We start from the raw sequence: 27,941 nt of genomic DNA, 5'->3' as shown, positions 1-27,941 counted from the left end.
AGAGAACCACATTTTTATCCCATGCTACATATTGTCTCTCCAAAAGTTTATGTAACACCACGAAATATTCGTCCTAGACCCCTTATTTACGAAATTCATATCTCGACGAGATAACGCGATTTAGCGATGTGTGTCCGTCCATTAAAAATTGTAAAGAAGCTTAAGGCCGCAATTATGGACCGATTGTAACGGACTTTTTAAGGAGGTTGGGTTCGTGCCAGAATAGAAATGATAAGTTTTTGCTGATGATCGTGAAATGTTCAGGGAATGAAATGGACCAAAAACAAAATTTTAACCAATTTTGTAGCGGCTCTGTAGGTCAAAATAATAACCCGCAAAATTTTAAACAAAGTTTGAGTTTATGATGAAGAAGAAGCGTACAAACCAACGTGAAGATCAGATAATAGTTAGCGGGTTAAATGGACTGAAACTTTTGTGTGAAATTGGTAAAAAATTTCAATAATGTAGCGGGTTTCATTACGTTTTAGTTTGTTTGAACTAAATTTTCCTTTACTGCTACAAAAATGTCTTTGTCATGCTAGATAACTTTTTGGTTTTGGTCATAAGTATTATACATTACATCTCTGATATTTGATAATTAAATTTTCACAATCATTGAAAACAAGTTCCGTGGAGAGCGATTGTCCAGGGATAGTGGTATTGGGTATTCCATGGTCGGCTCCGTCCGACTATAGACTTTTCTTACTTGTTTAAGTATGAGTTGTCGAGTAAAAATGTGGACATGAAATAATTTAGTGATTTTATTTTATGAAATGTCGTTAAATGTCAAATAAATTGAATAATTACAGCCAACATTTTTTTGAAAAATCTTACTGAGATGTTTATATAATAAAATTAAAGAAAAAAAATTAAAATTTGCAATCACAACTACTAATGGTATTTTTTTTAATTGTAAAGTTGCCTCTGGGCAACTTTGGCCATTGGGTTAATAAAGTGGATATATTAGTGGAAGAGGAAAGTGATGGTTAGTGGTATTGAATGAAGTGCAAAGGTTCATTGGGATTTTCGTGCTTGTGAAAAATATTGCATTTATGCAATTGCCCACAGGCAACATTTGGTAACTCCCTGACCTCGAGGAAATTATTATTGCTTTAGACCGCTCGCTATCTGTACTAATTTTATAATAAAATATATGTATATGGGAGCTGTATTTAACTCCGAACCGATTTAAATAAAATTTTGTTACCTTACAATTCTGTCACATATTGCAATTTTAATCAAAATTGGAGATACGTACATTGCGTGATCTGTGCATCAAATATATTAAATCGGGACTATATCCAAATCAGAACTGATTTCAATATAACTTGGCAAACTTTATTCAAGACCAAATTCCGTCACACGTTTAAAATTGTATCAAAATCTGACAGACTTTGGGTGTTTGGTGTACTAAATACCTCAAATAGGATAATATACCTATAGGATACTATATCCAAATCTGAACCGATTTCAATACAAGTTGACAAACATATTTCTAGATCATATTCCGTCACATGTTACAAATTTCAACAAAATCGGACAGAATTTGCGTGTTTGATGCCCCAAATACATCAAATCGGGTGAAAATATATATGGCTATATCCAAATCTGAACCGATTTTTTCAAAATAAATAGCGTTCAAATAAAAATTGGGGAAGATTAGATTAGACTAAAATTGTCAGCTGATAGAGAAAGTCAATAGATGCCGAAGATGCTGAACCGATTTTTTTAAAATAAATAGCGTTCAAATAAAAATTGGGGAAGATCAGATTAGACTAAAATTGCATGCTGTCAGCTGATAGAGAAAGTCAATAGATGCAATACATTTTTTTGCAGACGTTAATTAAATAGACCATACCACGTAAGTGTGTACGGTATAAATGCCAAGTTATGACTTGATTGCGGTCAAAAATGTAGAACTGTTCGTTTACTTGATAAACGGTACAAATATAGAAAATATGTATGTACTCGTATATGATTGAGACACTTGTAATTACCCAGCCAACATTTTTCGGAGTTCTTTCTGAATTTTGGTCCGAATCTCTGCACAAGTTATCGATTCCGAATTCTTTCCAAAATCTATACAAAAGTTTTAAGGACGTGTCCGCTGAAATCCGAATAGTTTTGTCGAAGAAAATTCGAAGGAAACATTCGAGATTTTTATTGAATTCGAAAAAAGAAATGCTTGAGAAAATCTAAGAGAAAAATTTAAGAAACCATATTGAAAATAGAACTCTTTTCGGATTTTTTCCGAGATTCTGAAAAATATCGGATGAAATCAAAATGTTTGATCCGGAAATCGGAAATGTTGTTGATAAGGTTTTTTTTGGTTGATAAGTTTTTTAACCACTACCATATAAAATAAATACCATAATAAATAAATAAATAAATAAATAAATAAATAAATAAATAAATAAATAAATAAATAAATAAATAAATAAATAAATAAATAAATAAATAAATAAATAAATAAATAAATAAATAAATAAATAAATAAATAAATAAATAAATAAATAAATAAATAAATAAATAAATAAATAAATAAATAAATAAATAAATAAATAAATAAATAAATAAATAAATAAATAAATAAATAAATAAATAAATAAATAAATAAATAAATAAATAAATAAATAAATAAATAAATAAATAAATAAATAAATAAATAAATAAATAAATAAATAAATAAATAAATAAATAAATAAATAAATAAATAAATAAATAAATAAATAAATAAATAAATAAATAAACACAAGAAAATGTGTAAAGATTCTTTGCGAAAACCGGTAACATTTTTAAGGGAAATTCAGAATAATCGAAACCCTCGGAAAAAATTATTGTTGTTGTTTTTATATATGTATGTATGTACATATATTTGAATGTGTGGTCGTTTTTAAAATTTCAACCTCTTAATGACAAGTCCAACTTTTTAAAAACCCTACAATCGTATTATTCACACATACATACATACATATATTATAATAAAAGTAATTACTGACTAATAGGACTTTCTTTCTTCTTTACAGACTAAAGCGTTATGCGAGTTCCCGATATATCAGCAACAGCTGGTTACGCTGCAAACATATTTAATCCCATCGGCATTCAAAGAGACAACGGAAGCTCAAACTCGCTTATATCAGCACTAGGAAACGAGCACAACAAATTCGACAATATTTCACCAACAGGTACCGGACATTATTACCGGGAGCCAACAACTACAAATTACGCCTCTACGGCAGATGAATTTGTACAAAAAGCACTAAGCTCAACGCCAACCGAGTATTCTGCCTCGCACGGCCTAAACGATAATCTTTCGCATTATTGTTGTGGAGAGATACCGAAAAATCTCCCAAATCTTACGTCAGCTGAGCAAACCGATGAATGCTACGACAAAGAAGCCAATACAAGTGGCAACACCTATAAAAGCTTCAAGGAGATATTCAACACAAACAAAAGCTTTTTTGAGGATTGTGTACGAGACTTTGAGAATATAAATGTAGGTTATCATCATAATAACCATAAATAGTTGGAACTGCTCATGACACCTATTTTGTGTTAATTCGTTTTTTTTCAGTTATTAAAAAATGTTGCGGATCATGGAAACGATAAAGAAGTCGTTGATCCCATCGATGTGATTAGTTCCCCAGAAAACCATAATAGCAATAACGAATGTGCCCTGTACAGTAGTAAGAACTCCTTTGATAATGACTTTAATCAATATAGTGTTACGAAGTGTGAACACCTGGAACAGCAACAGAACGATCGTAGGACTCCAGCTAAAGGCAACCAAGCTACGGTAGACGATTGTCTGCAATTGCCGGATGATAATGATTACGATGATCATTCGATGATCGACTTGTGCAGTGAGACTAAATCAAATTATGACAGTGACGAGAAAGGTGAATTTTATCAAATTGCCCTGATTGGTTTATTTTAATTTATGTTTTGGCCTTTTTTAGACGAAGATTTTCTGACATCTGCCTCATCGTCAACGATATCTTTGCACACCCAAAAACATTCCTTTTTCCCCAGAGGCATAATCAATCCCAATTATCCGGGATTCCAGCACTTGGCCCATACGCTGTCGGAGCATTTTGTAACAAGCTCTCCTTCCGACTCATTTGAGAGTGATATGTCGGAATATGAAATGGATTTGAGTGCAGATAGTTTCGATAGCCTAACTGAGGATAGATCTCAAATAGAGTTGAACAACTTCAATAATAATACGACACAGTCTATAACCATGAACCCAGATGGGTATCCCAATCATCGTCACGAAAATTTTGACTATATTCACGAAGAAGATGGTGATTTCTATTTGGTGGATTGTGACAAAGGACATCGACCCTCATTCGATGATGACGATGCCAATCGTAACAAACATCACTCGGATAATAATCCATTCAATCTTACCGATCTGCAAGATGGTGTACAAAGCAAGTTGTCACTTCTGGAAGCTGAGCAGAATAACGGCTGTCAAAATGATCAGATGCCAGTCTCAATAACACCCGACATTCTGATCAAGAATCACCACCAACAAGTAGAAACTCAGTTCAAGAAGGAGAACAGACCCGATCTCTTGAGAGGTGTTAGTCCCCATAGTATCAAAGAGACCATCATAGATCAATCACGGCCACCACTTACCGTGGCTATTCATCATCAAGTTCACAATGGCTTCAATACTCGCACTGCTGAGCTGAAAGATGAAATGTCTTTCGGTCTTACGCCTGTTGATATTATCGGAGATTTTGGTCAGGAAGTTGAAAGAGAGTTTGGACTGCTTGTCAGTGGCTATCGCCGTTTGGTAGATACCCAAGATAATACACTGACTTTAATGGAAGACGGTGATAAGGTAGGGTAGCTGCATGAACTTATTCTGTTTTCCGCAAATTCTCTTTACTTTGGTGTATATATATTTTCTAGATTTCTGATGCAGCCTTATCCCAGGTAAAGGATCAAATTGACTCTAGTAAGTATTTAGATGCCTTTAATAAGCAGACCGAGGAGAATGAAAGACACAGAACCACAATACCAGATTTGGCCGATGATAATGCTGTTGACATTCCAATGCCTACGCAAAATGACGAAATGACTACCAAACAGACGACGGAAGATTCCAGTATGGAACAACAATTGTCGTCATCCAATCCCTCTGAAAATCGTCGAAAACCGAAATACCAAAAATCTTCCTACGATGATCGCCAATTGCCTCCTGTGGCCATTGAGTACAAACGTTGTCAACAAACACGATCAGCTAAAAAACCCACAAACCACAACGACAAAACGACGACAAAAATACAGAAGATTACACATTCCAAACCAAGCATTGCCAGTCGTATATTTCATCCAAAACGAAACGGCAAACATGACAAATCTGACAGTAGTTCGAATCGCAAAAGAGAAGAAGCCGAACTGCACAAATATCAACAGTTGATCAGCGACAAGGAAGAGATTTTAAGCAATAGCAAGTATGCAAAACTGTCATCGTGGGCCCAGCATCTAAAGAATTCTGTCAAAGATCGAGGTTCCCGCAACAGTACGGATCTGATATCACCAAGCGCATTAGGTAAGATGAATCTAAAAAAAATTAGAGTCTATCAATTTTTACTATCTTTTGTGGTAACTCCCTTAGAACTTTTTGATGCCTATAAAATCGGAACAGAAATTGATATGGAGCAGCTACAACAACATTTAAAAATGGCAAAAGAGATAGAGAGACAGGTTTGTATAATCTATGATTCGTAATTTCGTTAGGTGACTAACAATTCTTAGCATTTGCTCATGCCCCTCACTGGTAATAACCTAAAATATTAATCTCTTGGAATTTTAACATATAAATACACGTCCAAATGAATTCAATATCTGCAATGAGTTTTTTTTTAATATCTTCAGAAGCTGAATAAAATCAGAATTACAGAATTGACTTAAAAAATACCTGAAATCGAGCGGTATCGTTATATGGGGGCTAGAACAAAAAGTGGACATACGACCATCATTTTTAGTGGAGAAGTTTCTTGATCACTGGGCGCCCAAAATGCCAATTTATAGGTAATTCGGTCTGAAAACGTAGCTAAAATCGTAAAAATAACTGAAATCGGACATTACCGTTATATGGGAGCTATACCAAAATGATACATATTCCGATATTGAACTTAACCTGCTCCCAAACAAAAGACCGATCTTTCCAAAATTTCAGCGCCCAATCTCAATTTTTGTGATTGCCACAGACGGACGGAGGGGTGGACTTGCATAAAAAACAAAAAGTAAAAACCAGTGTTCGAAAATAAAGAGTACACTAAAATAACGTACCGCTCCAGGTATCACTAAACAATTTTTTAGTGTACCGTACCGGAGCACAACCACTAAAAAGTATTTTAGTGTACCGTACCAGATGACAACGAAAATCGTAGTGTACCACTGATCGGTTCACTAAAATATCGAAGAGTACCACTAGTCGGTTCACTAAAAAATTTCGCATCGGTAATATATACACATGTGTTTTTTGTGATTTATGAGGAAATATGAAGTCTTTTATGTTTTATATAACTTGTAACAAAGGGGGAACATTCTTGAACTATAAAATCACTTGCATTAAGAATAATGTCAGTATCATGGTGTAATTAGGATGTGTATTTGCGACAACATCAATTCATATAAAGGTAATATATGCTAGATTAATTTTACATGTTCCAACAAAAAACCACAGTCGGAGCAGTAAATATCGTACTGTTTCGCAGTCGAAGGAAATATATACATCATGGGCGTAGCCAGGAATAGCTATGGAGGGGCAGCTACACACTCTAGATCCTAGAAAACAGTTCATTTGTATGTAAAGATTATAAATATTACAAAAAAGCAACCATTGACACCCCCTAGAACGACCAAAAAGAATTCCTGGCTACGCCCATGATTAACATACTTAATTAAATATATGATTATATAAATTAAGTGCATGAATGTGTAATATCCATCCATATCCATATCCATCCATAATGAAACGGCATTTCTATTAAATGTTTCAAGTAAACAGCGTCCGTCTGTTGAAATCAAGGAAAAGTTCGCGATATTTAAGATAGAGCTTAATAATTTGTGAAGACGTTTTGATATAGCCCCCGATTTTCGGTATTTTGAAGGTTTCAGCGTCATTATAAAACCTAAATAGACGAAATTTTGCATTAAGTCTTTGATGGTGGTATACAACTTTTCTCCCGAAATTTGTCAGTACAGCTTCATGTTTTGATAAACATAGCCACTACAGAACGGTTGGGCGCCACCCTGGTGCAATTGTACGCACACCCGCCTTGCACGCTGAAGGTCGTGGGCTCGATTCCCCGGCCAGGCAACATCCAAAATTTTCAACGGTGGCAAAAATACCTCTCAGTAATGTTGGCAACATTTCCTGAGTATTTCAGCCATGTAAAACTTCTCTACAAATGGTGTCACAAGACACGCCGCACTATGTCGCGAGTTCATATTAACTGTTGTAGTTGCATCAATTTTGGTACACATACCTATTATTGACTTACAAACTCCAGGACAAAAAAGCTGGGATGGTCGGTCCAAGTTTTGATATACCCATAGAACCGTACCTCTCTATTTTCAGTATTTTAAAGTTTTAGTCATAATAACCAACCGAAATTACTGAAATTTGCTGGTTAGTCTTCAGCAGAGGTATGAAATATTCCAACTAAGTATTTTGGGTGTAGGTCCACGTTTTGATATAGCCCCCATAGAACAGTACCTCCCGATTATCAATATTTTGAAGATTTTAGCCTCATTATTGCTGATATAGCGTGCAGAAAATAAAAAAATGGACTTGAAAGGAACTATGAAACATTAGTACAGTATTGAACTAGAGTGTTGACTGTACTTAACGGCATATATAATAATTAGTCAGAACGGAATAACGGTACATTACACAGATATTTTTTCAAACGTTAACGATGAAATTTTTTAGCTGCAAAATTGCTATAGACGTGTGCATTCTGTGAATATATTATTGTGGAATCTTTTATATGTTTGATATATCGCATAAATTATTTTAATTTAGATATTTTCTGCTAGCGAGCTTTATTTAAGTTTGGTTCAACTAAAACTACGAGTATGGTAAATTTTTTGATAAAACATATCAGATATCACTTGGAATTGATCGCAGCATAACAGATAAGAAAATACAACACCAAAAAAGTACGTCCTATGGTTCCTACGATATGGGTGGAATTAGGGAAATTAATGCAGTGATGTGTCTCCAAATACACAGTTAAAAACACGTTTTTATTACTAAAAAGTGCAGAATGGGTTGTTTTTGAAATAATATGTTTGATTTTTTTTAATAAATGGGTGAAATTTTAAAAATACCGAAAATCGGACTGTACCGTTCTAAGGAGGTTATGTCAAAAAGTGGACATGTGCTGACAATTCTCTGTCGGAATATTTTATACCACCAATGATAACTAAATGCCAAATTTCAGCCATTTGAGTTGGATAATGAGGCCAAAAACCTCAAAATTTAAAAAATAAGGCGTTATCGTTCTTTGGGAGTTATACCAAAATAACATAAAAAATATAAATTTACCAAATATATCAACAAATGAAGTAAAATTGTAAATCGGAAGCTATTATTATCATAATTATGGATAAACATACAATAACATAAGGACTTTTATTTTCTGCACGCTAGACCTGCATGTTCACCACTGTGCGCCCCACTTGAGCTCTTTTAAAGGGAGTATTATCAGTTAATATGCTCTGTCCCTGCAAGGATTAACAGGAAGACCTTAGTACTTTTATAAACGAAAGGAAACTAATGGTTTCTATTTACTTTAATACAGTTCGTGGTGAAGGGTATAATAAGTTCGGCCGGACGCACTGTGGGCGAAATCCAAATCGTAACGATACCTCCACATATAACATATATTGAACTCTTTCCCAGCTAGCATTTGGAAGACTGTTTTTTCAAAAATCACATTGAGGAGTCTTTTTAGAGTCCTTTTGGTGATCAAAAATTGATTAAGTCGCTTGTATGAACAGAAAGGGACTCGAAAGTGACTCCCTATAATGATTAAAAATGTGTAGCAATCACAAATAAATCGTTCAGGTGTTTAAAATGTGACCATTTTTTTGTTATTTATTGTCACATTTTGATCATCTGGAAGATTGAAAAATGCTTAATCAAAAAAGGGTCGTGCAGGTGTTTGAAAAGTGACTATAATTATGTATCTTCTCATCATATTTTGAACAGTTAGGTGATTAAAATTGATTGTTTTCTTTTATTTTTGTTTGTTTGATAATAATTCCCATATACACTTTCTACAAAACTTTGATATAAATGTAACGTATAATATTAAGAGTATAGACAAACACATGTTCAGGTTTTGCCAAGGGAAATGAAGAAGCAGTATACTAACCACCGCGCAATATAAAGGATAATTAAAAGAAATAACAAGCAGAAAAGACAACAAAATAAAGGAAAGAAACAAAAAACAAAAAAGAATAAAAAGAAAATTCTTTTAATTTATTTCGTGTAATAAAAAGACTGATATATGACTCCCTAAAGACGCATAAACGATTATAAACATGACTGTAAAAGAGTCCCAAATTATTCAACAAATCACCAATAAGTGATTGAAATACGACTCGAAATAGACTTTATATACCATCAAAAACGACTCAAGGAAGACGCATTTGTGATTTGTTTAGAAGAGTCGCCTGAAGTTACGTTTTCCTCCCGACAAAGGAGTCATTTATGATCAGAAAATGAGCTCATATTCCAGCTTTTTAATCGTGTAGTCGAATCAAAAAAGACTCGAATTTGATTAAAATTTTCAAAAAATGCTGGCTGGGGGAGACTTCTCCCATATCAATGAGTGCACCCCGATTCATATTAGCTCAATGATATGGGACCTACTGTTATTGCCGAGTCCGAACGGCGTGTCCTAAGACATCACTTGTAGAGAAGTTGAAAATGTTGATGCTGTCTGGCCTGTGAATCGAACCCACGACCTTTAGCGTGCAAGGCGGGTGTGCATATCATTGCACCACGGTGGCACCCAAAGCTTTAACCGATCTTAATGTTTTGCTATATGAAAGGCCCAAATGCCGATTTACAAAATTAAAATTGAAATTTTAAAACTGGGCAGTACCTATTTAATAAAATAAACAGGGTACACTTATAGGGGGCACATCATAAACTGTGCCTCCATAGATAATATTTCGCAGGATCGTTGATTACCAATCAGAATTCAAAATATGTACCAAACTACAGAAAAATCTATGGAATCCATAAATCTGGACGTATCTAGGTATGCATATATGGGGTCTATGCAGTGTTGCCGAATTTGATATATCGTCATTTTGATGAGTTTTTAATTAATTTCTTACATAAGACAAAATTGCATAAAATATTAAAAGGGATTTTCTGTTTAATTTTTCACCGATGTTTTCTGATCGCGGAGAGAAAAAATTGGAATTTGATATCAAAATATGCTACATTTATGACTAAAGTCCTTTAAATACGTTTTTATCTCATATGTGACTATTTAAAAATTATACTCCTAATTTAAGTCGTATTGCAGAATCTCCAAGATAATACTATCTAGTACTATTTTGCCAGTTTGTCCCGGTCCACACTAAAGTGAATTTCATTAAAAAATTTCATGAAATTAGGTGTTCTTAGGTCGAATTCCCCACTACAGCAATTTCATGATTTTACTCTACTATGGAACTCGATCTAGAGACGCATAATTTCATGTCAAAATTTCAGTGAAATTACTCTAGTGTGGCCCTGGACTTTTATGCAACAAAAGCGTTCCAAAAACTGTCAACATTTTTTACTTCTCTATATACAAAAATGGTGCTGAATTACGCTCTTTTATCTTACTTTCTGGTAGACAAAACTAGCAACTAGGATTGTTGGTTTAATGAGTTAATTTTCCTAAAAGAACTTATTTACCACTCCCTACATTCTATTTTATTTTAAGAGTGATTACTCATACGTACATATATATGTTGGTGTTGTATATATACCATGTACAACAACAACCATCCGTGCAATATGACCTAATGTACATCTATACAAACATTTCAAATACAAACTTGTGTGAGCTCCTACCAGTACCACTCAGTTGATTGTTTATGGCTTTTGTTTTGTTTAATATAATGTACTACCTTACTTTCGTTTAAAGCCATGTTAATACGACATACATACATACGTATGTATGTATGCAGTATGAACAATGATCGTCAGACACGCGGTACCATCATCCAGTTTTAGGTTTTGCTGCATTGCAAAGAGAAGACTTACTGACTCCAGCTACAACTACATGGATTTGACAGCTTCAGTTTGGTTAATTAGCCGACCAGGCAAGCAAGCAACCAACCAGATCAACTTTGAAATCAATTCCTAACTTACTCAGACGTTTACTCTAAAGATAGTACGCTCATTCAATATGGGAACAAATAAAGCTCTTTTTCGGCTATTTTACTGCCGTATAGCTGTGGTGCTAGCTCACCATGCCTTTTACTGTTTTCATCATCATCATTATGTCTGCTTTAAAAAAAATTCGTGTTCAATTACATTGTGTACAAATGCTGAATGTTTCAGTCAGTAGTAATTTGAAGTTCAGGCCATAAACTCTCAGTGTGGCGGTTGTGGCGTAGAGTAAAATAAAAATTCGGTTATTAAAAATTCGTGCATCGGACGAGTATTATTTCTTTGTTGTATTTTGGCTTGCAGGTTGATTCATAATCCAACAACAACAAAAAATTGAAAAGCTTCAAATACACACATAACAATAACCCCACTTTACACTCGGCATAATAATTGTAAATTGACTTCATTACACAATTGGCCCGAAAGCGGATTTTTCCTCCTACCGTCCGCGACCCTTGGTCAAGTCAACTAAGCATTTTTACAACAAAAGAGGGACTTAAAGAGAGTGGCAATTGTGCATTAACGTTGTTGTTGTTTACCGACAATAATAACAAAAACCAAAATTAATTTCGGTTGTGAATATAAAGTTTTTATTCGATTTTTTAGCAAACAAAATGTCAAAGATGAGCTTAATGAAATAAACTGAAAATTTGTGACAAGTGATTGTTTTAGTTTTAGTCTACATATGTACATATCTGTGATATACCATTAATAACGTCACACACGCAATCATATGCTATGACCATGACCACCATTGCCACTACTAACAACAACAACATCAGCGCCAATAATAATGACTTGCACCACGAAGAAGTGGCAAATGTTGGCGATTCGCTGAAATATCACTCACGACGTCATTATAAAAAGGATTCCCGATTTGTCTTCGATTTGTATACCCTTTGTTATGATGAGAACGAAAGTGTCGATACAGTGGAATTATTTACATCGATAGTCAATAATACGGCGGGAAATTGGATGGAAGAGGTACAGAAAACTTGAACAACTAATTATCTGACATTGAAAAGAAATTCTGGAATTTTTTATAAAGTTTTTGTTCATAGTGCCCCACAGTGGAAGTTTTTGTTTTTTTTTTTTTTTCAATCAAAGGTCTCACTAAACTTAAAATTTCGTTCGGGAATGCTCCAAAATATTATACGTATAAGAGCATAATACGAAATTATAGAAATATCGTTGTAAAAATGTGTTTGTATGACTAAATTGTCAATACCTCTCCAACAAAATTTTTATACACTTTTCTAGTTCATTGAGCACACCATTGCAGCACGGTGGCACCCATAATAATATAACATACATACATACATAATGTAACAAACCTAGCAAAAAAATCCTTACTAAATAATGGGTTTTTTTATTGTAATCATTGGTAGTCGTAACTACTTAGAAAAAACCCTAATAACCCATTATTTTAACAAGGGCATGTCGCACTGATAACTAGTTATTCTACGATCACTAACTTGTTATTTTATGGCGACTGGAAGTAGACAAATAAGCTGAAAGCATATCGATGCCTCACTTCCTCAACCTCGTATCTTAAAAAATACAATTTTTGAGGAGAGATAAAAAACTATCATTTTTGGATACATCAGGGTTTTTGAAAAAGTTTAAACGCAATTATTAGGGAATTAGATGTTCCCAACTTTCTAATAACTGAGTTTAAACTTTATCCAAAACCCCGACGTATCATCAAAAATTTTATTTTTTAAGGCATATGTTTTTCTATTTTTAGAACTGTTGAGGAGGGAATTTTTTTAATTTGAACACAATTCATATTTACACCCTCCACCATCGAAATATTCATCGTATATACATATGTATATATTCTTGATCAGGGTGAAATTCTAATCCGTAAAAACCAAGTTACAGCTCGCTATTTTAAAGATAGGATGTTTGATATTGGAAATGGGCTATATCCGTCCACGTTTTGATATAGCCCCATAAAACGGTACCACCCGAATTTCAGTATTTTGAAGGCTTTAGCCTCATTATCATTTTGGTACTTGGTCTTCCTTGGGGGAATAAAACTTTCACCCAGAAATGTATCGGTATAGGTTTGCGCCTTCATACAGCCCCCATAGAACGATACCTCGCGATTTTGGGTATTTTGAACGTTGTGAAGTTTGGTATTTAGTCTTCAATTGGGCCATAAAACTTCCCATATAAAATTCGTCGGTATAGGTCCACGCCTTCATACAGCCCCCATAGAACAGTACCTCCCGCTTTACGGTATTTTGAAGGTTTTGGCCTCAAGATGCTACCGAAATGGCTGAAATTTGGTATGTAGTCTTCATTTGGGGTATAACACCTTCTACATGAAATTTGTCGGTATAGGTCCGCGCCTTCATATAGCCCCCATAGAACGGTACCTCCCGAATTTCGGTATTTTGAAGTTTGTGGCATATTCCTCCGAAATTACTAAACTTTGGTATTTAGTCTTCGATGGGGGTATAAAACTTTCCCCCAGAAATTTGTCGGTACTGATCCACTCCTTAATATGGCCCCTATAGAACGGTACCTCCCGAATTTCGGTATTTTGAAGTTTGTGGCCTCAATATTCCATCGAAATGGCTGAAATTTGGTATTTAGTCTTCGTTGGGGGTATTCAACATTCTCCTTTAAATTTGTCCTTATAGGTCCATGCCTTCATATAGCCCCCATTGAACGGTACCTCCTATTTTCGGTGTTTTGAAGATTAGCCACATTGTTTTACCGCAATTTCTGGAATTTGGTCTTTAGTCTACTTCATAAACGAAATGAAACTAATTGTTCCATTTTACTTCAGTACAACTATACACCACGAATACGAACATTAAGGGTTGTTTAAACGCTTACATGTGCTTGCATGTGCATCACTAACTGTTCTTACCGGCCGACGGTGAGTGTTGAACACACAACCCTCGGATTTGTGCCACCGTACTCGTAACATTGTAAGGAGTAATACATATAAGCAGTTATTTTTGTTTACATTGCTTTGTAATGTATTACATAATGACTAACGGATCCGAATTTTTGCTGGGATATTTACACATTTTAGGTAAATGGATATTGAGTGGAGTGAGACATGAATGATAATGGGTAATATCGGTTTATGTTTTGATATAGCCACCAAAGGACGTACCTCCCGATTTTGAGAATTTTGAAACTTTAAGCCACATTATTCTAAAATTTGTATTTAGTGTCTGTTGGAGATATAAAACTTTCCTGTCGATAATTGTTATTGTAGGTCCACATTTTCAGGTACCTACCGATTTATGGGATTTTTGAAGCTTTTAGTTAAAATATTCAACCAAAATAGATCAAACTTTGTATTAAATCTTCGTTGGGCGTATAGCCTCATAGAACGACCCGATTTTTAAACTTTTAGGCACATTATAATTGTCCCCATATTTTGGAGGTTGGGAACCCTCAGAGGGGAAGAAGCCTATTGATTGTGGTGATGGTCGGATAATATTCAGGGATCCGAATGAACAAAAAACTTATGGGAAAAAGTCAACGTTTTATTCTTATACGAATACATCCACTTTTAGAAGGGATATTCCAAAAAAAAGCTTGTCAATGGAAGAAGAAAAGATAAACTTTGCAGTGATACAAATAAGGTTGGGATAGGTCAGTAATACATCCCATTTTGTAATTTTTTCTTTGAATTGTAATGACGAATATGCCAGCTTTGGTTGGGCGCCAATCAAATACTAGAGATATAGAAAAATACGCACAGGTATCCCAATTTCCATATTGTGGAATTTAAATTCCTAGCCGGATATCTCCGCTAGAAGAGAGAACCTGATAATGAAAGTAGATCGTCTGGGCCTTATATCAATACCAAATGCGCTGGTGATAATGGTATTGAAAATCGGTCCACGTTTTGATATAGCAGCCCCATAGAACCCTCCCGATTATCGATATTTTAAAGTTTTTAGCCACATTATCTTATCGGAATATCTAAAAATTGGTATTTAGTCTTCTTTGAGGCTACAAAACGTTCTCCCCAGATGATTTTTATGAAAAATCGTCAAAATGACAACAAATAAAATAAAAATCGTCAAATCTTTTTAAAACAAGTAAGAAAAGACTATAGTCGGAAGGGGCCTTTTTTAAAGAGACTTGAAATTATATTGGAAAAACAGTAGATCCTCATACAGGTTAAGATACAGGCAAGATATAAATAATTGCGTGTACTTTAAATTAAATTTCAGATGGTATGTGATCAATATATTAGCGGCAATTGTGATCAATATAGGAAAATGTTGACTCTATACCATATCGACCACATTGTTGACATCATTTGTATGCAAGACCGACCACATACTTCACGTTGAGGGTCAAAAGTTCCTCTTTCATATAATTTAGTTCCACAGAACTATAATATACAGTTTGAAATGTTTCACACAAGATGTATAGTCCGTTTGACTCACTAAATATCTCGTGAGCAATATCTAAAAGTAGGGTTCGTCCTTGTCATAAGGTCCCGAATTCCATGCGAAATTGTTTAACGATTGATATATGATTGAGTTCTGAAGATTCATAACAATTTATAATGAACATACGGGCCGACGTTCCAGGTGGGCCAACATTTACTATTGAATAAAATCAAAAGTAGCACCAGTAAAGAAAGGATCAAAGTCGGGCGGGGCCGACTATATGATACCCTACACCACTGTGAATATGTAAAATATAAATCGGAGCTATATCCAGATCTAAACCGATTTTGATATAATTTGGCACATTTATTTCCAGACCGAATTCAGTCACACATTCCAAATATCATTGAAATCCGACTTATATAGCGTGTTTGGAGCAGCAAATACGCGAAATCGGCCGAAAATATATATGGGTGCTATATCCAAATCTGAACCGATTTCGATATAATTTGTCACATTTATTTCTAGACTGAATTCAGTCACACATTCCAAATTTCATCGAAATCGGAAATATATAGCGTGATTGGTACAGAAAATACGTGAAATCGGCCGAAAATATATATGGGAGCTATATCCAAATCTGAACCGATTTCTATATAATTTAGCACACTTATTTCTATACCAAATTCAGTCAAACATTCCAAATTTCATTAAAATCGGACGTATATAGCGTGATTGGTACATCACATACGTGAAATCGGTCGAACATATATATGGGAGCTATATCCAAATCTGAACCGATTTCGATATAATTTGGCACATTTACTTTTAGACCAAATTCAGTCACACATTCCAAATTTCATCGAAATCGGACATATATAGCGTGTGTGTTACAGAAAATACGTGAAATCGGCCGAAAATATATATGGGAGCTATATCCAAATCTGACCCGATATCTATATAATTTGACACATTTATTTTTAGACCAAATTCAGTCACACATTCAAAATTTCATCAAAATTGGACGTATATAGCGTGTTTGGTGCAGCAAATACGTGAAATCGGGCGAAAATATATATGGGAGCTATATCCAAATCTGAACCGATTTTCACCAAAAGCAATAGCGTTTTTCCTATGGCTAAAAAAGTTGTAGTCCCCAATTTTCAGCTGAATCGGACAAAAAATGCGACCTGTACGTTGCGAACAAAAATACATGGACAGACGGACAGACAGACAGACGGACGGCCATGCATAAATCGACTCAGAAAGTGATTATATGTATATCCCCAAAGGGAACTATGGGTCTATTTCGTTTCCTTTTGTATGTTACATACAAATGCACAAAGACATAATACCCCTTACCACTGTGTGGTGTAGGGTATAATAAAAACATTAAGACGCTGTAGATAAATGGAAATCTAGGATATTCTCTGTCACGATTCCGTCAATTTCTTTACAATCATATAATGACAATTTGTCGGATGGAAGAAAAATATATTTCTTTAACAAGTAAGAAACGACTATAGACGGACGGGACTGACCATGTGATACCCTATACCACTATATCTGGCCACTATATCTGATTGCGACTTGTTGCTGCCGTCCATTGTACATTGTCCTTACTAGAAGGCCCAAGAGCTAAATTGCGCACTCTACACAAATTATATGAAAATCGGTACCACCAAATGTGTGTCTGGAACCAATATTTCGAGGTATTACATGTTACATGTTTTTTTGTTTTGGTAAAATAAACATAGTGCCCTCAACACACTGGGGTGTAGGACATGATACTTATTATTAAGAAATGGAATGATCTTTTCCGTCAAATTCAGGACTAAGAATTTACGAATGAGTTGTTTTAACCATGTGTGACAGTCGTAATCGTTATAGTTTATATATCTTAACATGTTTTATTTACTCGAAATATTAGGATCGCTATACTTAAGGCACCAAAATTTCGAGGTATAACATTATGTTTGAGCAAAATTATACAGAAATTTAAATACCCTAAGTATCACCTAGATTATTCCGATTTCCTTCAATATAAAAGCGTGGAATTTCTCTGTCGTGGTTTCTCTACCATGATAGCGTCAATTTCTTTATAATGAAAGCGAAATTTTGTAGCATAAAATAAAAATGTAGGTTTTTACACACAACAAAAAACTAAGGAACCCACCTATATATTAGGAAGCAGTTCCGTTATCAAACCGCTGCATTATATCAAGAGTTAATTTTGTCTATATAAGCTAGTTGGCAGAAATATACCTCAAGTAATTGAAATATGGACTAAAGCTTGAATTTAAATATTTTTCCCACAAAAGTTATGACCAATTTCACACACTAAACACCATTCAATCATCACCCAAAATTATTGGTATCTTCATTGACCTAAACTCTTACCTCGTGCAAAATTTTGTTACCATTGATCTATAACTACGACATTTTCGTGATTATAATACACTGTAACTCTGACATCTGACCACCTACGTCAACATAATTGACATCAATGGAAAGGTTAAGAGTTCCTCTTCCAAATGTAACTTACTGGACTGAAATGGGTCTCCAAGAATAAAGATACGGTCTGTACATTTAATTTTTTAAAATTTTCACACAAAAGTTTTGGTCCATTTAACCTGCTAAATATTATCTGATCATCTTCTAAGATTGTCATGAACTCAAACCTAATTCAAAATTTTCCGTCGATTCGACAACTATTGCGATCTACAGAACAGCTACAAAATCGGGTAAAAATTTTGTTTTTGGTCCATTTCACCCGCTAAATATTTCACGATCATCACCAATAAAAATAGCGATCTATTCTGATGTGAAACCGACCTCCATACCAAATTTCGTGACGATCGGTACATAATTGCGGCCTGGAGTTTGATTACAATTTATAATGGACAGACGGACACACATCGCTGTATCGCTTTATCTCGTCGAGATATGAAAATTGGTATACCACATTGGGGGTCTACGACGAATATTTCGCGGTGTTACATGAATTTTTAGCAAAACAAACTTTTTATACCCTTCCCACATTGTGGAGTAAGGTATAAATATAGTCAAAAATAAAATTACGCAAATTTAGATATATGTAAGTATATTTTTTATTAAAAGGAATGGATATTCAAGTTATTAAACATATTGTTACGGAATTAGATTTAACTAATCTCCGTGTAGACGTTGTTTTATTCCCCGATACGATTTGTACCAAATAAAACAGGGTTCGTTTTAGATTACGTTTCTACAATGCTTTATTTACTTTATTACACTTATTCAGAACCGACTTTAATTACAAAGCACACAGCAAGTCTCTAGTTAGCACGCAGCTCTTATTTAACCGATCTGTTCAGTTCAACGCTTAAAACACAACTCACTCGTCATTGTCAGTTCCCCTGTATTTATACCCCAAAGTCTCCCTGTTCTAGAGCAGACGTGACCAAAAAGAGAACAGCCCAAAATGTGAATGTGTTCAAACTATTGGCAACTTATGACTGTGTGTTAGTGTGTTTTTATGCACGCACGCTACAAAACAAAAACAAATCAAAACATTATCTCTTTTTCGTACGCTTTTTCTATGCATTCGGGTCGTATGTGTGTAAATTGCCGAAAAACTTCGGCACCGCTGTGTCAAAGAAGAACACATTTGTTCTAGAGTCCTCTAGAACACATATGGCAACACCTCGAATCTGTGCAGCGAACACACAGACGCACATTCGCACTAAGCGAACAACCATACTCACATACATACATGGGGGGAATACAATTGGAAGACAAGCACAGTAATGACGTAACTACAACAACAAACAGATGCAAGAAATAAAGAAGTGACAAACTAAACAATAATTACATGACTATGCCAAAACAAAATAAAAGCACATTAATGAAAGGTAAAGTAACATCTAGAATAATGAAGAGAGTTCTACATGGTAGTTGTTGTTGCTTAAATAAAGTAACTGCGTAATAAAAACTTTACGTTACAATTCAAATTTTTAAATTAACGGAAATTAAACTAAACTAACTTAAACCTATCAGTTACATTCGTAACAATATTTATACCCTACACCACTATGTGGAAAGGGTATTATAAGTTTGTTTTGGGAAAAATTCATGTAACACCGCGAAATATCGGTCGTAGACCCCCAATGTGGTATACCAATCTTCATATCTCGACGAGATAAAGCGATTTTGAGATGTGTGTCCGTCCGTCCGTCTGTCCATTATAAATTGTAATCAAACTCCAGGCCGCAATTATGGACCGATCGTCACGAAATTTTGCATGGTGGTCGGGTTCAGAATAGACACTTATTGTTATTGGTGATGATCGTGAAATTTTTAGCGAGTGAAATTGACCAAATACATAATTTTTATCCGATTTTGTAGCTGCTCTGTAGGTCGCAAAAATGGTCCGATCGCCTCGAAATTTTAACTAAAGTAAGATGACAAAGAAGAAGCTTGCAATCTGATATCCCATTTAGATATGACTTCATTAGCCGGATTTAGCACATTATCAGGTTTTATTTGCTAAATCCAGCCACATCTACCAGATTTCCCATACAAAAATAAATCCTCGTCTTGAGTGGATTTGTTTTAAATCTGGCATAAATCCTCGTATACAACTCTGTTTTTTGCAACACGTTGCTAGAAAATACAAAAAGTTGCAAGCTGGCACAAGAAACAAGGTAGATGCATCGGCGAATTGGTACACTAAAAATAATTTTAAATGTAAAAATTTGTAAACAAGGCGGAAAAATTAAATCTGTTTTGATGTACAAAGTTGATTTTAATCAACTAAGACTAATATTTACGATGTCTAAGCGATAAAATAATTCGTTTATTTATTATTATTTTATTTTAGATGGGCAAACTGCAATAAAATAATTCTTTATTTGCTCTTTAGTTAGCATTAGTAGCATAATGTGCTAACATTTTCAGTATAAAACAATAAATTTGCAATTTGACGTATGTTTATTGAGACGAATTCAATTTACAAAAAATTCTTTTGACGTTTCAAATTCGATCAGATGGGCTGAAGCATCTATCTTGGTAATTGTTCTATGAACAAAAAACAGCGGACTGCCATTTATATCCTCCAAAATGTATATCTAAATGCAATGAGCTTTGTACTGGATTTATTAAATCCAGTGGAGGATTTATGGCTAGTGTAAATGAGCTATGAGATAGTGATCAGATAATATTTTAGAGTTGCGTCGTTCATGAACGAACCGGCTCAAAGGAACGATTCCGTGAAAAGAACGAACGGATCCGTATCCAGCCCATTCTTTTTTATCGTTCATTTAGATCCCCGATGGACGAGTCACTGCTGCTTACAAAATTAGCAGCATTGGTTTTGCAGTCAAACTCTAAACCAGAGACGCGCTGTCTTTGCAAAGAAGTATAGTGAGGGCACCCACTGAGTTGTTTTTGCATTTGCTTCTCTCTCTCACGTATGGTGTACGTGTAAATAAACAAACGATGAATATCATGTGGTTGTTGTTTTTTTTTCACCAATGCATACACATATGCTGTAGTATTAATGGAAATATTATGGGCGACGCTGCTCTAAACAAACGCTGCGTTAGCGCAAACAGCAAAATTTCCACACAAAACAAACAATGATTCAGAGAGCTACTCTCGCTCAGTAACTCACCTCGTTCAGTAGCACATCTCGGTCATATCTTTCTTTTGCATCATTCGTTCATCTGGTTCTTTCATGTCAAAACCACCACCACTACGTTCAGAAACAAAACCACCCCCATTATCACACAATGTGTCATTCGTGAACGAACATTTTCAAAAGAACGATTCGGTGAAAAGAGAGACAGTCATATGCAGCAGAGAACGAACGACATCAAAAGAAAATAATAAAGTCAAATGTATTGTTGAACGAAAAAGAGCCAACGAACGAAGTAAACGACCCGGATCTTTTTGGTGAACGGAATGAAAAAGATCGATCCGCTCAATGAACGAGATTGCCCAACACTATAATATTTAGCGGGTTAAATGGACCACAACTATTGTGTGAAAATTGTGAAAATTTTTAATATACAGCTTATATATGTATTCCTGGAAGATACACTCCGCCCACGTAAAAATTAGGAAGGCCATTTCTTGACCTTTCCATTGATGCCAATTATGTTGATTTACGTGCTCAGATAACAGAGTTACAGCCTAATATATCCAGTTATTTGTTTGTAGTGTAATCAGAAGCACGCTAGAGGTCGCAGTTATAGATCAATAGTCACGAGATTTTGCACGATGTAAGAGTTTAGGTCGAAGAACATACCTACAATTTTGGATGATGATCTCATCTAGTGGGTTAAATGAACCATTACTTTTGCATGAAAAATATAAAAATTTTAAATTTGGTCCATATTTTACTTCCATGTACCAGCAAAGTAGCCTACATATGGAAAATTAACTACTGACCTTTCCCCTGATGCAAATTGGAATAATGTGTATCCTGGGTAACTAACGGGCCTACTGCCTAATATATAATAGGTTTTGTGTAGAATACAACATTTTCTTCCCATGCTACAATTTGTCTCTACCATGATAGATAAATTCCCAGCATTATTGCATATTACGTGGAACCCTAGCCATAAATTCGTTTGCATGCAAATTGTTTGAATTTCTACTCATTATTAGTTGTTTTTTACCGGTTAAAATATATTTTTGATATCACAATATATATCCACAATGAACTATTTTCGAAATACACAAAATCGCGTGCATTTCCAAACAATATGTATGGTACAATTGCACTTTTTTTGGACGATAGATCTTCAATAAACTCACAATGTTCCCTTTGAAAATTTTTATATAGCATTTACATTTGTTCAATAAAATTGGAGCAATGTCCGTCTGTCGAGCAATGTCCGTCTGTCGAGCAATGTCCGTCTGGGTATATTTGCAGGGGCTTATATATGTATTTATTTATATTAGGTGTATTCCAAAAAGGAACCTGATATTCAAAGAAAATTTATAGATGTATCAGAAGAGGCTACCAATGTCAATTTTCCAATTTTGGAACTTTTATTAGAAATGTATAATGATATACATAATTGTTCCACAAACATCGTCTGTTCGATTCCTCGGCGAGGTAACATCAAACTTTCAACGGTGGCAAAATACACCTCAGTAATGTTGGCGACATTTTCTGAGTATTTCAGCCATATAAAACTTCTCTAAAAGTGGTGTCTTTGGACACGCCGTTCGGACTCGGCTTTAAAACTGTAGGTCCCAAGCTTAATGTGATAAGGTGGCAGAATCCAAAAAAAGTATTTCTTACAATAAGCTAATTCCCAGGGACAGTGGTGTAGGGTATCACATGGTCGGCCCCGTCCTTTGCTTACTTGTTTTATTTTAAATCCGTACATTAAATAAGGAAGTTTTTTTATAAGTAAATATGTATGTGAATAAAAATTTCGCGATTTTTTAAGTAATTCATTTTGTAAAAATAATTAGCAACTCGGCTTTAATACACACAGAAATATATATGTTAGAAATATGTTTGGGACTGAAAAAAAGGCCCATATGTCCCAAACATATTTTGCAGCAAACATATATCTGTTTGCAAGCAGTCCCAAACATAACATATGTTTGGGTCCTGCAAACAAATATATGTTTGGGTGCAAACAAATATATGTTTGGGTGCAAACAAATTATATGTTTGGGTGCAAACAAATACAAACCGAAAAGCCACAAAAAACAAACACATGTACCAGTGGGCGCTTTCTGAGAGCAAGGGAGCGTAAATTTCGATGTAAACATATACACACATTTATAAATAATGGTGGTTGTTTATTGAAACGCATGGAAATAAGCAACAACAGATACATAGGTACATAAAAAATTCCAAAGAAATACATAACAGACTTTAATAAAAGAAAAACGGAATAAAATAACTTATAAAAAGTTACACTTTTAAAAAAGAAATAAATATATAGAAACATCGATAAACGCTTCTCCTTAGTTGTGAAATAAAACACATTTTCCTTAAAGTTGAAATCATCAGTGGGAAATCGGCATCTGGAATTAATTGATTATAAATGTAATAAATATGTACATCCATATTTAAAACATACATATGTATGTATGTATATGACAAATGTATTGATGTAATTACCAATATAAATGCGATTTATTCCTTGTCCAATAAAAAAATTCCATTTACCTTTTTGATTCAATTATAAAATGTCCAATTATAAAATGTATTGGACATTTCTTTAAGAAAACACAAAACACTCACTCACACTCACACACTCACATTACCGTCTTTACTCAACGATTTTATTTAGACCAGAGTTCACCAGCGAGCTGCTACTGAGAGCAAATTATCGTAACTTTCAATCCAAAACACACGGTAATGCAGAGTGAGGCAGAGAACATTTTTGGGTCTCTCTTGTGCTCTCAATGAGCGTAAATATGTTGTTGTTCACAACGTGTTAGCATCTACACAGGCTGTGAGCGATAAGAAATTTAAGCTCACTTAGAGCACATGGGCTCTCTTGTGAGTCACAATGCCTCCTCCTGCGGTAATGTATGCTCAGTTGCTCTCAGTACGGGCTCGCTGGTGAACACTGATTTAGACAACTGAAAAAAGAACAATATCATTAATTTTTTTCTTTTCCTCTTCGGTTGCTTTGTTGCTTAAGAACAACAAAGCACGAAACACACGTGTTTGGCCAAAGCTTCTGCGTCTCCTATTACAGCATACACACAGCTCTTTGTTATAAAACAGCATTTCGCATCCGCGAGAGCCCTTGTTGTTACTCTCTTTGACAAAAATCCTCTCTCCACCAATAAAAAATATATTCTAACAAAAAAAAAAAAAAAATATGTTGGTATCCAAACAAATAAAATTGAGATATGTTACAGAATGTTGCAAACATATATTTGTTTGGACACAAACAAATTATGTTTGGGTCCAAACATACTTATATTTGTTTGCAACCAGTCCCAAACAAATATTTGTTTGGATCCAAACAAATTTCTAACATATATTTTTCTGCGTGTGGCGAATGAGGTAGACCATTAACTTCTGTAAAATTTTGTTATTATAGGAAGAACATCTGAACTATAAACACGTTTCAAGTCAAATATTGCATTCCAAGAGCGAAATAAATCCGTTTCATTATTTTCAAAACCATAGTTCACGAAATTCTGGATCCAATTTTTTGCCTTTCTTCCTTATTCACAAAATGTGTAAAATCCTTAAGGATGAAAAATGAATTATTATTTAAATTTTTAATATAAGTAAGACTTATCTAAAATTGATTTTAATATTAAATCATTTTAAAATTTGTTTGCAAAGCTCAATATAAAAACGTACACAGTTATTGTATATTTTGCTTGTTTCACTTGAATTCGTTTTTTGAGTTACCGACAAAAATCTGTAAATTAATATACTTATAATTTCCATAATTAAAAATTTTTTTCGGCAGGTCGTAAAGTAACTACCGATAGCAAGAGTGTTGACAACTTTTATTAATACTTTACATTCATAGTTTTGCGTTTTGATTTTACCGATTTTTGTTGGCAACTAAAAAAAATTGTTACAGAATTCCAAACTGATGCTGATTATTATTTCAAAAATTCAAGCCTGTACAGAAGCTAATTTTATTGAATCAGGAAACGTTTAAATCTGGTTTGTACACATAATATCAAAAGTACTATTTATTGCCATTTTGTATTTTTGTCTACACTAATGCCTCGGTTTTTGTTGCCTCGATTTGCGTTGTTTCGATTCGATGAAAATTGTTTAGCAGTTCTTGTTGTGGCTAAAAAACGAATCATAGAAATTGTGAAAATCGGATCGGATTTTGGTATATCTCCGATGGGCCAATTTAAGGTATTTTGGGCCCTATATAGCTATATCGAAATCTAATCCGACTTTCACAATTTTTGTAGTATTCGAATTTTAGCCACAACAATGAAGTGGTGAAAAATGTTCATCGATTAGACCATAAATGGGGGTTTTAGAGAATTTTCGTGAAAATGCACCTTTGGCCCCATACAAATTACTATGGAAACAAAGATCCCTTTGGTGGCACGGATTAACGTTAACCGATCGCCATAAAATTTGATATATAAGGTTTTTGGATGAAATAAAAAAAAATTAAAAAATAACTCTGTCATTTTTTGGGTCGCCCTAATGTACATCTATTTAATATCTGGCCTGTTCCCGTACTTTATAAAGTGGTAAAAGTCGTAAACGATTTTCATATAAATTTTGTGTACGGGAACGCAAAATGTGTAAAAGTGGTAAAAATTGTAAAAACTTTTTAGTTCTGGAACAGAGCTCAATTGATAGCTCTTTTAGATATTTACGACAATGTTTAAAGACACGTCTGTCGTTTAATAACATATAAAGACGTGATTAATTGAATTCATTTAACAGAAGTTTGCGATATTTGTAGCTTGTTTCCAAATAATGTGTTACTTTTTTCCAGTCTCCATCATCTTCACCGTTCATTATATTGATTACCTTTACCTCAATCATTTCGTCTGGGTGTTGAATATCAGTTTTACAGACTGATTATTATTTTCCAAAAAAATATGGAAAGAGTTTCTTATCTTTTTGTTCTATTTACATATCCGCCCTAATATACCTGCACATGTGCAAATACATTTACACATGTTCGAATTTTGATCAGATGCAATTCCTTTCATCAACTAATCGCACCAGCTTAGCAGGAAGAAGTACTTAAATGTCCTCCAGATGGTTTCTTTTTCTTTTCTTTGATCAATCGCTTTTACCTAAGAATACAATGCCAACCCTAAATGAAATCTTTTGAGTAACCATTGTATGAATTGGTACATCTGTTTGGGTGTGGGTATCTGTTGTTGAGTGGTAGGTAGGAATGCTTGTACCCTGCTGCTTCTTAGAAGAAAAATTTGTGGAAGGTAGACAAAAATGCACTTGATGATTTTTTTCTTAAAGAAATACATATGCATGGATATGAGGCACTCCATATAAAAACAGAAAATTCAATTTGAATTTATAGAATATTTTTTTATAAAATTGTAAATATCAATCGAATTGATATTTTGTTAAAAAAACGTTTATGGCATATCAATTATATGAAATTACTAAAAAAGGTATGCCAAATCCGAATGAATATTACACTATGCAACACTGAAAATGCAAACAACTTTTAGTATGCATTTTTTGAAAGTACATATTTAGACTACAAAGCCCTAGTAGGGTTTTGTCCTGTCAGATCCAGTTCGGATTTTATGGCCTCATCTAAACCGGGCTAAATCTACACTTTTTGGCATTTATCAGGCCTTTATCTCAGAAACGAATAGGAATTTGGCCTTGTTGTCCTTAGGAATATTGCCGCCCTAAACTAGTAGAACTTATCTCTTGAAAAAACTCCATATAGGGCATCAAAATCTATAAAATATAGAAAATTTTACATAATTCCTGAAATTCTGGTCAGTATCGGCTAAACTATTGGGAGTATCGGCTAAACTATTGAAACTCTAACATGCTTACTTCATGTTGTTTCAGCGGTATTTTGCATCATATACTTTACAACACGCATTTCAAACACAGTTCACACCGACAGTTTATTCTCGCATTTAGGATTTCACTACATTATTGACATTTTTAATAAATCGTCGTTGAAAAATGTACTGAAAACAATGGCATAGAGGCATTTTACAACAATAACATGTTCTGAAAAGTTGTGTATTACATTCCAGGGAATATTCCAAAAGAAAATATTCAGAAAAAATTAACGGTTTTGGAGATACGGTGCGAAATGAATAAAAATTAGGGAATTTTTGCATATATTTTAAAATTTGAGCCAATAAATGTAGTTTTTCGAGTTCATTATTTCTCCAAATATTATATTCTTGTCCTTATCTACAAATTTGCTTCAGAGGTCAGAAGAAGATTCGCATTGGTTTCAGAGATATAGCCCCGAATTTCTTTAAAAACTCAATATTTAACCATGTTTAGATGGGGCCATAAAATCCGAACTGGATCTGACAGGACAAAACCCAAATAGGGTTTCTTGTCGTTTGAGTCTGGACTTTCAAAAAATCCTCAGTTCGAATTGTTTGCACAAGATCACCTAAAAAATGTTGCACAGTGTTATATGACCTATCTACGTTTTTGT

At 34.2% G+C, this 27,941-nt stretch overlaps 1 protein-coding gene across 7 annotated transcripts in view; it reads left to right on the top strand.

Annotated features, from left to right (window-relative positions):
• Schip1 (Schwannomin interacting protein 1) overlaps positions 1 to 27,941 on the top strand; it is a 46,508-nt gene that overhangs the window by 12,431 nt on the left and 6,136 nt on the right. For all 7 annotated transcript variants that reach the window (XM_073968299.1, XM_073968301.1, XM_073968305.1 and 4 more), the window contains exons 2-6: positions 3,027 to 3,496; positions 3,575 to 3,899; positions 3,960 to 4,852; positions 4,924 to 5,566; positions 5,633 to 5,721. In XM_073968299.1, coding sequence (XP_073824400.1) covers positions 3,038 to 3,496; positions 3,575 to 3,899; positions 3,960 to 4,852; positions 4,924 to 5,566; positions 5,633 to 5,721 — 2,409 coding nt within the window. In that variant the 5' untranslated portion in view covers positions 3,027 to 3,037. The remainder of the gene's footprint in view (positions 1 to 3,026; positions 3,497 to 3,574; positions 3,900 to 3,959; positions 4,853 to 4,923; positions 5,567 to 5,632; positions 5,722 to 27,941) is intronic.

Source organism: Musca autumnalis, unplaced genomic scaffold (assembly GCF_047663935.1).
Source record: "Musca autumnalis isolate F117 unplaced genomic scaffold, ASM4766393v1 scaffold_2, whole genome shotgun sequence".
NCBI classification, from domain to species: Eukaryota; Metazoa; Arthropoda; class Insecta; order Diptera; family Muscidae; genus Musca; species Musca autumnalis.
Note: the sequence above shows the minus strand (reverse complement) of the source record. Positions and strands in the feature narration are given on the sequence as shown.